Genomic DNA, 13,993 nt, shown 5'->3' on the forward strand with positions numbered 1-13,993 from the left:
CTCCTCCTGCCTGTGAAGTAAAACAGGGCTGCGGTGTTGTCTGTAAGAACAAACAGGTTTCTCCCTCTGAAATGAGGCAGGTAAGCCTGACAGGCAAGGTGAACTGCCCTGAGCTCTCTGACGTTGGTATGGAGCGCTCCCTCAGAGACCAAAGACCCTGAGTCCTGAGAGACCTCAGGTGGACTCCCCACCCTACCACGACACGTCCACGACCAGAGACATTGATGGTTGAGGGCAGATGAATAGACTGTCCATATGCATGTTGAGAGGATCCAATCACCAATTCAGGGAAATTAAAATCGAGGAAAGTATTGTGTGTACAGTATCCAGACAAAGACAGCTTTGTAAGTACGCTGAGGCTAGCCAAGTTGGGAGGGGTCTGAGGTGCAATCTCGCATGTTGTATCTCATATGTGCATGAGGCCATATGGTGTAGGAGCCTCATACACTTTTGGGCTGTTGTGATTGGATGACATTTGAGGTCTCACCAGGGATTGGATCAATTGGAATCATAACTCTGGGAGGAACACCCTGGCCTGGATAGTGTCCAACACTACCCCAGTAACTCTATCCTCTGTACTGGCCAAAGGGTAGACTGTCTGCATTGATCAGTAGGCCTAGGGCCTTGAATAACCTGAGTCCTAGGATGGCTCTTGACTAGCCAGTAGTCCAGGTAAGGGCAGACCTGCACTCCTAATCTCTTCAATAGGCGTCATTTAAATCAAGGGCGGCATACCAATCTCCAGAATCCAGAGTGGGAATAATGGATGCCAGGGTGACCATGCAGACCTTTATCTTTTTGAGATAGTTGTTCACTTGATGCAGGGCTAAAATAGGCCTGAGACCTCCCTTGGTTTTTGGGATTAGGAAATCACGGAAGTAGAAACCCTTCCTTCTGAAATTCTGCAAACAAAGGAAAAACACAGTCTAGCATTATGGGGACTGGTACCGCTTCCTTGAGCAGCCCATCAAAACGCCTGCTTAGAACCCCCTGGATGTCTAGGTGGGGCAGGCATTGATGCAGAGGTAGAAGGGGGAGGTGATATAATCCTATAATCCCTATTCCTTTTTCTCTGTAGGTTCTGATGGGTAGCCAGGGCAGAGTACCAGAGGGTTTGTGGAGGCATGTAGTGATTCCTGGAAGGGGCTGCAGTGTAGGGTTGCCCTTGAGTCCTTTAGACCATGAAGCTTTGCATCCGTCTGCTCCAAAAAGAGTGAAGCTCCTTCAAAAGGCAGGTCCTGTATAGCCTGTTGGACCCCCTATACGAGCCCAGAGGACTGCCACCAGGAACTCCTATGCATGGCCATTGCTGAAGCCATGGAACTGGCAGCTGAGTCAGCCGTGTCCAGAGCAGCTTGTAACAAGGCCCTCGCCTCTCATCTTCTGGCAGCAGTCTTTAAATTTTTGCATGGAGTCCCATATGTTAAAGTCATACCTGCCCAACAGTGCCTACTGGTTTGCAATCCTGAGTTGCAACCCCCTAGTAGAATAAACTTTCCTACCAAACAAGTCTAATTTTTCTGAGTCTTTTTATTTTGGGGTTGCAATCTGATGTCCCTGCCTCTCTCTCAGTGGCAGCAGATGCTACTAGGGACTCCGGGGGAGGGAGGAATGGGTGTAAAGGAACTCATAATATTTTCGCTCAGCCTTTTTTGAAGTGGGGGGAAGGGATGCATGGGTCTGCCAGAGACCCTTAACTGTACTCCCGACAGAATTCTATGCCCCTGCAGGGGTGCAGAATTCACATTTTTCTGTGCCCCCCACGCAGAAAAACGCAAAAAAAAAAAAAATCTGCTGGGGGCCGTGTCTCTTCCCCGGCAGCGTATCTGTTCCAACATGCCTGGAGCAGCCTCGGAGACAGGGGAGAGGGGGCTGAGTGTGTGTGCCTGTGTGGTTGATCGCCATCAGGAGGGTGGGGCTTGGCGTATGTGGGTGCCAACAAGTTAGAGTGACTGCAGCTCCCTAGCGTGGCTGGGTAGGGCTTTTTATTATGCATGAGGCAGGCTAGAGGCACAAATGTAGTAGCCTGACTGTGTAGTAATGTTGTTAAAGTTGCTGTTGATGGTTAATTGATCTCATTCTCTGAGGAAGAAATATAGCAGCCTGCCTAGGTAGTAACATTGTTAATATTCCTATTGTTAGTTAACTGTTCCCATTCTCAGTCAATTCCCCCAAGAGCATAAAACCCGTGAAAGTTTTAAGGCCCCTACATTGCCAGAGTGATGTAAAGGAGCCTTATTATAAATGACAGTAACAGAATCCTCAGCTAGGAAGATCTATGCGCTTTCTCACTTTTTTCCTGTGCCAAAGTGGCATAATGGGGTTAGATTACAGTTCAGGATTTATTTTACTTACCCATTTAAAAAAAAAAAGACTTCAAGGGCAAATAAAACATTTACAAAGCGGTCAATAAAATGTCAGGACAATCAGAACCAAGCACTTCCCAAAGTACCCAGCCAGTTCCAGGACAATGATTAGCAAAACTGTATGACTTTCATGTGTGAAATTCTGAGCAATTTAAAATGACATTCTACATTTTTTTTTTTTTTTTTTTTTTTGCTGTTTGGTGTTCTGCAATGTAATTCAAATGAAAATCCAGGATTATAACTGGAATGCAGGGTATTAGTTACCAAGTGTTTGTAAGTTAACTTTCATGTGTTTAGGAAATGCTGAATAGTTATTGTGACTTTCTTCTGAACTGTAGTTTAAATAAATTACCAAAACAATTGAAACTGGTGTGATTATATTGTATTATTTTGACAAAATATTCAGAGTATTGAATTTTTTGGCACAAAATCCCCCCAGGAGTATTAACTGGGTCCAGAATGGGCTTACTGAGAGGCAGGGCCACACTGGAAGGATCTGCCGTGGCTAAAATATCGATGCAATAACATTGGATGGGCTGCTATTTATAGGGGGAAACTCTCAGGATGAGGCAGAAGAGGGAACGTCTTCCCAGATGTCATATGTAAAATGGGAATTCAAATTGCCACAAAGGAAAGCTACCTTTTCTCTAGCAAGATTTTTTTCTCTCCGTATTTTCTATTCTGTGTGAAAGCCCCTGGGAATGGCTAGACTGCATCTCTGAGTGGAGTTTTTTAGCTGCAGCGTGGTATTGATTTTAATCAGCACTCACTCTAACTACATAAAACCCTACCACTCTTAAATAGCATGAACTATGCAGTATCTGTGGAGCATTTGACATTCTTATCCACAGACACACATTTGAGTTCTAAATATTGAATGTGTAGTGCATAGGCATTTATTTTTCCTCTGGTGCTGCAACAACAGTGTTCTCAGTAACTGGAAATTCCTTAGCAGTTACTTTGCTTAGGGGTTCAGTAGAGTAGCATGTTTTCATCTCTCCTTGACCAATCACTGATCTAAGAGGAAACTAATCCCTAAAACATTTCCCTACTCCCTGTGATATAGCAGTTCTCTGTGTGATAGGCAGGCATCCTATGGTTATCCAGAGAGACCCCACTGCATCAGAATGTTGGAATTTACACAAGGCATGTGAATTTGAAACAATGTCATCTGCTCCCTCTAGTCTAGAAGGCTTCAGATTGTTTTCTACTATATGCAATTTAATAAACTCTGGGTTATCCAGTGCAGCCATCTGAAATTGAAGTAATTCCTCAGAACACACATTACTTCAGCCAGAGGGAGCCTTATCCAAGGCAACAGGATTTTGGAATGTGGTTGAGGAACTAGGAAATTCATTTGTCAGTGCATAACCTGGTGCATGCAAATGCACTTCCCAAACACTATCACCAGCATGTGCAGATGATGGAAGTCACATGTGCAAATCCCATTCAGACCCCACCACTTTCACGTGAAAGAGACAGGATCTATCCCTGATGTGTGCAGGCGTTACTGCTTGAAAAGTATGCCTTCAAATGTTCGGTAAATCCAGAATGCCTCCACTTGACCTCAGAGAACCAGTGCAGCTCACTGCGAGGAGATGCCATCCTACTTCACAGAGAAAATGTTCAAATTCTTTATGCAGCCTAACATCTTGTTTCCTTTTTTTGCTTGCAGCACCACATAGGGTGACCAGATGTCCTGATTTTATAGGGACGGTCCCGATATTTGGGGCTTTTTCTTAAATAGGTGCCAATTACCCCCTTGTGCAGTCTATATGGTTTTATAAAAACATGATAATAAGTGAATATAATGTAACTGGAATATGCTTTATGCAAAAGGTCTCTTGTAAGGTATCATTACAAAGCTTACAATCTACTGAGTGTGATCATCCTATTAGTATAAATGTACCACTCTTGTATCTAAAACTAGAAATATAAAATATAACTCCGAGGGCCTATTGTAATTATGCAAAGTGTGGGCCATTAATGGTGGTTTGGAATCTTGAGGACTCCCATTAACCAGGACCATTGTCTGCAGATGGCTGTGTTTTAACTGTGAGTCTTCCTGTATACATGTGTGCTGGCAAGTGGGTAATAAAGTCTTGCAGTGACATGTGATCATGTCACCTGAACTGGAATCCATCTTTAACCTGGTGCTTTTCCAATGAGGTGGTGTGGAAACCCAGAGGGACAAAGGGTTCCCACCTTATGCAAAAGATATATAAAGGGGTGGAACAGAACAGAGAAGAGGAGAGGAGCCATCATGAAGAATCCCCTAGCTATCACCTGAGCGGGAACAAGAGCTGTACCAGGGGAAAGAATTGTGCCCAGGCCTGGAAGGTGTCCAGTCTGAGAAAAACTTACTGAAGCATCTCTGAGGGTGAGATTATCTGTATTCAGTTTGATTAGACATAGATTTGCGCATTTTATTTTATTTTGCTTGGTGACTTCCTTTGTTCTGTCTGTTACTACTTGGAACCACTTAAATCCTACTTTCTGTATTTAATAAAATCACTTTTTACTTATTAATTAACTCAGAGTATGTATTAATACCTGGGGAGCAAACAACTGTGAATCTCTCTCTATCAGTGTTATAGAGGGCGAACAATTTAGGATTTTACCCTGTATAAGCTTTATACAGGGTAAAACGGATTTATTTGGGTTTGGACCCCATTGGGAGTTGGGCATCTGAGTGCTAAAGACAAGCACACTTCTGTGAGCTGTTTTCAGGTAAACTTGCAGCTTTGGGGCAAGTAATTCAGACCCTGGGTCTGTGTTGGAGCAGACGGGAGTGTCTGGCTCAGCAAGACAGGGTGCTGGAGTCCTGAGCTGGCAGGGAAAACAGGAATAGAAGTAGTCTTGGTACATTAGGTGGCAGCTCCCAAGGGGGTTTCTGTGATCCAACCCGTCACCCCTCCCCCCCCCGTCCCGATTTTTCACACTTGCTATCTGGTCACTCTAGCACCACATTGAACTGAGGCCTTCACTGAGCTATCTACGATGATATGGAGGACCTTTTCCTGAGTTGATACAGTTAATTTAGAACGCTGTAAGATGTATGAGTGGTTTAAACTTTTCACTCAAATGTACATTGCTTTGCATATAACAACACTGAATTTCATTTGCCATTGTGTTGCCTATTCACCTGGCTTGGTTAGGTCTCTCTGAAGTGCCTCACAGGCCTCTCTGGACTTGATTAACCTAAATAACTTTATAGACTAATAGAAATGTAGGGCTGGAAGGGACCTTGAGAGGTTATCAAGTCCAACCTCCTGCGCTGAGGTAAGAACAAATAAACCTAGATCTGACAGGTGTTTATCCAACCTGTTTTTATAAACATCCAATGTTGGGGATACCACAACCTCCCTTGGATGCCTATTTCAGAATATAACTACCCTTTTAGTTAGAAACTTTTCCCTATTATCTAACCTAAATCTCCCTTCCTGCATCTTAAGCCCATTACTTCTTGTCCTACCTTCAGTCGACATGGAGAACAACTGATCACTGTCCTCTTTATAACAGCCCTTAATCTATTTGAAGACTTTGTTATCAGGTCCCTCCTCAGTTTTCTTTTCTCAAGACTAAACATGCCCAGTTTTTTTAACCTTTCCTCATAGGTCAGGTTTTCTAAATCTTTTATCATTTTTGTTGCTACCCTCTGGATTCCCTCCAATTTATCCACACCTTTCCTAAAGTGTCGTGCCCAGACTTGGACACAATACTTCAGCAAAGGTCTTACCAGTGATGAGTAAAGGAGGACAATTAGCACCCAGGTCTTACATACAACACTCCAATGAATACACCCCAGAATGATATTTGCCTTTTTCGCAACAGCATCACATTGTTGACTCATATTCAATTTGTAATAAACTATAACACCTAGATCCTTTTTAGGAATTCTACCACCTAGCCAGTTATTCCCCATTTTGTAGTTGTGCATTTGATTCTTTCCTTCGTAAACGTAGTACTTTGCACTGGTCTTTATTGATTTTTATCTTCTTGTTTTCAGACTAATTCTCTATTTTGTGAAGGTCCTTTGTGTCTTCTACAAATTTTACTACTTCACTATTCATCCCATTCCAGATAATTCAATATATTTAATAACACCTGACCTCGTAAAGAACCTTTAGGCTCCCTGCTGTTAACCTTTTGCCACAATGAAAATTTACCATTTATTCCTATTCTTTGTTTCCTATCTCTTAGCCAGTTTTTGATCTATGACAATAATTTGCCTCTCACCGCATAATGACTTAGCTTCTTTAATAGCCTTTTGTAAGGTACCTTATCAAAGGCCTTTTGAAAGTCTAAATAACCTGTCAACCAGTTCTCTTTTATCCTGCTAAGCCACTTAATACATGAGCTCCTTCAGAATTCTTGGATATACACCATCTGGACTGGATGACTTTCTGGTTTTTAAATCATTGATTTATTTCAGTACATCTCTTTCTGTCATCACCAATCTCTGAGAGTATCTCACCTTTATTAACTTAGAATAGGTCAGGGATAGATGTCTCCCCAGCACTCTCTGTAGTGAAGATTGATGCAAAGAAATTATTAAGCTTCTCAGCAACTTTAAGTTTTACACAAAGATTACTCAGAAATTCCCCACTTCCCACCAACAGAGAACAGTCACTTAAATACTGTATCACTACAGCAATCCGTGTGTATAGTGAATTGAATGACTTCAGAAAATTCAAATAAAGAGATTTACTTGACAGCCCCATCAAAGGGATAATGAAGAGCTGATGTGTCCATTTCTAGAATTTGAAAACATTTCTTGTTATTAAAGCTCTACAAAAGGAAAAGATCTGCTTCAGGAATTCAGATCACTGTATGAATGCATACTGATGGAGCTAGTGAAAGGGCATACACACTGCAGGAGGAGGTGATGAGAGTATTTATTCTGCCAGAGGTAGCAAGAAGCATTCATACTGCTAGAGCAGTGGCTCTGAAACTGGGGCCACCGCTTGTGTGGGGAAACCCCTGGCGGGCCGGGCCGGTTTGTTTACCTGCCGGGTCTGCAGGTTGGGCCGATTGCGGCTCCCACTGGCCGCGGCTCACCGCTTCAGGCCCATGGGGGCTGCGGGAAGCGGCGGCCAGCAAATCCCTTGTCCCGCGCCGCTTCCCGCAGCCCCCATTGGCCTGGAGCAGCGAACCGCGGCCAGCGGGAGCCGCGATCGGCCGAATCTGCAGACCCGGCAGGGAAAGAAACCGGCCTGGCCCGCCAGGGGCTTTCCCTACACAAGCAGCGGAACAAGTTTGAGAACCACTGTGCTAGAGATTACACTGTGGCAGAGGAAATTCAGACTGTTCACTGGCTTGGAGTGGACAGTCATACTTTTAAAGATTGTTTGAGGACAAGGTGGGTATTCATAATTCTGAAATGGTGATGGGGTAGCCATACTGTCTGAGCTGGGGATGAAGGGGTACAGTGCAATACTGGGGCTCTGAGTGCAAGACTCCATCAACCCACTCCACACCAGTGAGCCCAAAGCTAGTCAGAACAGGCCTTAGAGTGTGTCATTAAGGCAGTGTTAGTGGTGAACATTTAGAGCTACTATTCAGGGTGGACATAGGAGTTATATGGTAAGGAGTCTGTATAAACAGGACATAAAAACAGTATTGCATTCACCCTGACCACAGAGTTCTGTGTATCTGTAATCTCTACATGGGCAGGGAGCATGGCCCCATCAGCTGGAAAAATCTGATTCAGTGCATATTTAGGTGGCCTATGCTGTTGGTGCTTTTATAGAACCCTGGCTGTAGTTCAGAGCAGATCTTCCCAGCTGAATACCTTGGGGAAGTTTGTCAGTATAAATGCTACTGTCTCCCCATGGGAATGCATCAGCTAGTGTGAAAAAAGCCAGATATTTATTAACCTTGATATAAACAGCTAATCTTCTATTAACTCTCACTAAATTCTTAGTTCTGCATGTTCTCCAAGTTCCCTATTATATCTTTTGGCAATTAATTTGGATGAAAAGGGAACACTGGCCAGGAGTGAGGAGGTGCGGCTGCAGGAACTCGAGTTCATTGCTGCTGAACTGAAGGATGCATAGAGAGTCCATGTCCTGAGGGAAATGCTGAGGGAATTCTCAGGTAAGTTAATGATAATGCAACAGGGGTTCTCTGGGTTTTCCTATCTGCAACCTCAAAATCACCTATGTTTTTCCCATTCCTAAATCCACATGCCAGATTCCTCTGGGCTCTTCCAGCTAAAGGTACTAGAAGTGCTATAATATATAGACATCAATAGTTATTACATAGTCCTGTCCTGAGTGCAGGGGACTGGACTAGATGACCTCTTGAGGTCCCTTCCAGTCCTACACTTCGATGATTTTATGAACTGTGTAAAGAAGTTTTTCCTTTATCAATTTAAATTTTTTGTCTTTTTAATTCATTGGATTCCCCCTTTTTTCTTGTATTGTCAGACAACATAAATAGGGACTGATTTACATTCTCTGTAGCATGTGATATTTTATATGCTTTTATCATGTGTCCTCCTATTTGTCCATTCTCTACACTATATAGGACTAGTCTTTCCATGCTTGCAATCATGTTGCCATTTCCTGGACATTTCCCATCTTTTCCCTAACCTTCTTGAGAAGGTGGTATTCATGCTATAAACAGTGAGAAAGGAGTGGAAAGGGAAATAATGCCTCATTTTACATCAGCTAAGCAGAAAAAAAGACAATTTGACTCAATTTAGCACAATGTTAAGATACTAATCAAAGCTCTGAAAAACATTTTGCTACCTTCCTTAATAAGAAAAGAGCCAGAGAAAATCAAAAATAACAGGAGTACTTGTGGCACCTTAGAGACTAACAAATTTATTAGAGCATAAGCTTTCGTGGGCTACAACCCACTTCTCGAAGAAGTGGGTTGTAGCCCACGAAAGCTTATGCTCTAATAAATTTGTTAGTCTCTAAGGTGCCACAAGTACTCCTGTTATTTTTGCGGATACAGACTAACACGGCTGCTACTCTGAAACCAGAGAAAATCAAATTGGAGAGTCAATGCATTTACTTACTGCATTTCCAGCTTCTGCAGCCAGCCTGGCAGCATATCGGGCAATGAGTCTGTGCTCCTCATCAAGTCTGTTAGGGCTGTCCAAGACACTGCCAAGGGAACAAAAAGTCAACACATCCCCATCAATACACATAGCTTCAGCACAGGACATTACATTGTACATGTCAAAGAAAAGGATGCATCAGTATGTAGAATCAAATTAATCTGAAATGAAAAACCCCTCTCAGAAACCATCTAGACCATGCCCTTCTCCCAATCTCGAACACAGGGCCTAGCACAAGATTGTTCTCTCAGTAGTCTATTCTTCAGGGGTTTGTCCAGCCTAGTGTTAAATATTTCAAACAATAAGTTTCCAAAACTGAAAAAAAAAACCCATAAAAAGATTGTTAGCAAAAACGATACTGTTTTTCCAAGGAAATTTTTAATAGACCCCGATCAAAACGGGTAATTAAACTGAATGGTGAAGGTGGAAAGTCCTGTATTTAAAAGATCTATGTGACAAATGTCAAATCGAGAATGGTTTCCAAAAAGAAAAAATGAGTAAATCATGCTAACCAGAGAAGAATTCGCTCTGTCACTGAAAAAGATAAACTAAAATGCAGAAATACTGCTGATAGGCCAGCCTGGCAGGAGTAAAATGTACAAGGCATGCAAGGATTTGAGTTTGAGACCTAGAATTTGTCTTTCACTCCATGGCTGACAGAGGTTGAGGATGCTGCAGAGATAGCACTTTTAGGGCTTGACCTGACTCTGCCTAATTTCAGCAGATGTTGGATCAGGGCAATACGGCTGCAGGTGCAGAGGTAAGGACCTCACATCACTCTGTAGAAATATTACTGCAGCTGTCTTGGGAGAAACAGTAAACGAGCTCTGGAGGAAAATGTCTCCAGCAATTCTGATCCACAGTGACAGCACCATGAAACAGTAGGAAAAGTTGGAAGTTGAAGGCTGGAGAAGCAAAAGCAAAAATAGGAACTCTGGTGGTAAACATACGAACGGCCACACTGGGTCAGACTAATGGTCCATCTAGCTCTAATCCAGTTTTCTGACAGTGGCCAGCACCAGATGCTTCAGAGGGAATTAACAGAATGGGGCAATTTTCGCAGGATCCATCCCCTGTCATCCAGTTCCAGAATGTGACAGTCAGAGGCTTAGGGACAACCAGAGCGTGGGGTTGCATCCCTGACCAGCTTAGCTAATAGCCGTTAATGGACCTATCCTCCATGAATGTATCTAGTTATACTTTTGGCCTTCACAACATCCCCTGGCAACGAGTTCCACAGCTTGACTGTGTTGTGTGAAGAAATACTTCCATTTGTTTCATTTGAACCTGCTGCCTATTCATTTCACTGGGCGACCCCTAGTTCTTGTGTTATGAGAAGGGGTAAATAACACTTCCTTATTCACTTTCTCTACACCAGTCATTATTTTATAGACATCTATCATATCATAGACGCCCCAAGGTGTCTTTTTTTGCAAACTGAACAGTCCCAGTGTTTTTAATCTCTCCTCATATGAAAACTGTTCAATACCCCTAATCATTTTTGTTGCCCTTCTCTGCACCTTTTCCATTTTTAATATATCATTTTTGAGATGGGGCAACCAAAACTGCACACAGTATTCAAGGTGTGGGCATAACATGGATTTATATAGTTGCATTATAGTATTTCCTGTCTTATTATCTATCCCTTTCCTAATTGTCCCTAACATTGTTAGCTTTGTTGACTGCCGCTGCACATTGAACAGATGTTTTCAGAGAACTATCCACAATGACTCCAAGATCTAGTTCTTCAGTCGTAACAGCTAATTTAGACCCCATCATTTTTACATATAATCGGGATTATGTTTTCCAATGTGCATTACTTTGCATTTATCAACATTGAATTTCATTTGCCATTTTGCTGCCCAGCCACCCAGTTTTGTGAAACTCTTTTGTAACTCTTTGCAGTCACCTTTTCACTTAACTATGTTGAGTAAATTTAAGAACATAAGAATGGCCATACTGGGTCAGACCAAAGGTCCATCTAGCCCAGTATCCTGTCTTCCGACAGTGGCCAATGCCAGGTGCCCCAGAGGGAATGAACAGAACAGGGAATCATCAAGTGATCCATGCCCGGTCACCCATTCCCAGCTTCTGGCAAACAGAGGCTAGGGAGACCATCCCTGCCCATCCTGGCTAATAGCCATTGATTTTGTATTGTCTGCAAACTTTGCCACCTCATTGTTTACCCCTTTTCCCAGATCATTTATGAATATGTTGAACAGCACTGGTCCCAGTACAGATCCTTGGGGGACCTATTTACCTCTCTCCACTGTGAAAACTGACTGTTTCTTCCTATCCTTTGTTTCCTGTCTTCTAACCAGTTACTGATCCATGAGAGGACCTTCCCTCTTATGTCATGATTGCTTAGTTTGCTTAAAAGCCTTTAGCCTTTGACTAGGTCCCTCACTTTCTGAAAGTCCAAGTACACCCTTGTCCATGTTTTTTGACCCCCTCAACGAATTCTAATAGATTGGTGAGGCATGATTTCCCTTTATAAAATCCCTGTTGGCTCTTCTCCAACAAACCGTGTTCATCTATGTGTCTGATAATTTTGGTGGGTGATCCTCAGGACTAATGGGAAATCTATGGTGGGAAGAGAGCACAACATGGGTCTCAAACTATTTATATATTCAGCAAAGTGCTTATACTAGTCTGGTGAGCCTGGCAGGGCATAACTAATATATAACACACTATAAACTTTAGAAATTGTTTTAAACTAAACAACTTTTAAAATATAATAATATCAAGCTCCCGTGGACAAACAGTAAGTTTTGAATTAATTGAAATTAGTCAATATAAAGACCTGCTATGAGCTCAGACTATGGGCTGCAAAGTTCCCATTACAACAAATCAGAAGTGAGATGCCATGTGAAAGAGCAGGCTTTTCAAGTTAGTGTTAAATTGAAATATTTGCCTTTGTTGCTGGTGTCTGATTCAGTCACTACAGTATGTCTTTTTTCTCCACTATAGTTTGTCTTTAAAATGATAGGTAATAAAATATTTTAATAAGGCTCAATTTTGCGATGTAGCCTAATGCCAGAAGGACTTGCTTCTTGATACTGGATCCACAGATGTAGTGCTGGATGTCAGAAAACATGCAGTGATGTGCACCTATGCATTTGCAATCAAATGCAGGATCAGAATCAAGCCCTAAAAATGAAATTATGGTAAAGAAATAAATGTTAAGTGCCTGGCAGGACACTTTTTAAAATACCTGCATTACTTTGTACAATCATTAACTACACCTTAATTTCACAGGCAAATATTCATTTTAATTAAACAGTAGAATTCAAGTTACATACCTCACATTTATTTTAAAATGTGGATTTGTTCAAATTCATTAACTTGGACTCCTCCAGACTTAGGTGGTCAGTCAGAGGAGGGGTGTCAGAGGTTATATCTTACACAGCAGGGAAGCGTGAGGAAGCTGAATTAAGGTAATGCTGTAATTTACAGACTGAAAGGCCTGGAAGTAGGTGTAAATAATACCAGTTCAGATATACCTCTGAATTTGGCCTAACGTGTGTCCATAAACAGAATAATTTGAAGTTATTCAGTGATCTAGATGCACCGATACTAGAGAAAGAGGGGCCTGTAAGGTAAGGTGAAAATTTAGGAAAGTAGTATTAAGTAGTATTAAGAGATGAGATAAACCATTGTATTGGCCTTGATGATCTTTCCCTGTTTCTATTTCCCCCCCCCCCCATAACACTGTATATTCAAAACACATTTTCTGGACCATGGCACATTTTTATTGTAGGTCCACCTTCCCTACCTTGCTTTCTGAATTTGATTTTGAGACCTGTGTGGATTTCATCAGCAATTTAAGCTGTTTGACCCCTTCTTTCTAGTCAGCTCTCTTGCTGCAGGACCTTTTGTTCCCTTCTCCCTTTGTCCATGATTTGGTATCTCTTAACTTCCTGAAACAGTTTCTCTTTATGCTAAAATGTACGAGAAAAAAAATCTTCAAAAATTAATATTATAATGGAGAAAATCTACAGTTTCTTCTTCATTACTGTCAGAAGTCTTATGTGTGTAGAAAGGTACTTGAGTTCGAACTTGCCTCTTATACCTCAGACTTCCACATGTCAATTAATACAGAACTCAGGCTTCACGCATGGAAACAGAAGGCACAATTCACCATTCAGTGCAATACACATGTACCATATCTAACAATACTGTAGGAATATTATAAAGGGTATTAAACAGCAATCTATGAAATGTCACAGAATCCTATATCCTGCTTCACGAAGTAAAGAAAAATCATTTACTTGTAGTTACTGCTCTGAAGCCAATCTCACAGGATTCTCACTCTTACGACTGTTTCTTCTAACACAAGACCAGCTCAGAATTTTTGGCCTTTGAGGGCAGCAGGAGGAGGGTAGAGTGTGAGCCTGAATGAGCCATATTGGCTACCATGCACTACCTGTACAGGCTATTTTCAAAATGGCCCTTTCCAAGAAATGATAAGATACTTACAGATAAGCAGTTATGTAATAACATAATTTCCCCTACTTTAAAGACATTGGGCCAAAGTCTCCAGACAGCTCTGACC

At 42.0% G+C, this 13,993-nt stretch overlaps 1 protein-coding gene across 1 annotated transcript in view; it reads right to left on the minus strand.

Moving 5' to 3' along the window:
* Nucleotides 1-13,993, minus strand: part of DTNB (dystrobrevin beta) — a 346,393-nt gene that overhangs the window by 65,125 nt on the left and 267,275 nt on the right. The window contains exon 12 of the mRNA XM_065400623.1: nt 9,397-9,484. Coding sequence (XP_065256695.1) covers nt 9,397-9,484 — 88 coding nt within the window. The remainder of the gene's footprint in view (nt 1-9,396; nt 9,485-13,993) is intronic.

This window comes from Emys orbicularis, chromosome 3 (genome assembly GCF_028017835.1).
Source record: "Emys orbicularis isolate rEmyOrb1 chromosome 3, rEmyOrb1.hap1, whole genome shotgun sequence".
NCBI classification, from domain to species: Eukaryota; Metazoa; Chordata; order Testudines; family Emydidae; genus Emys; species Emys orbicularis.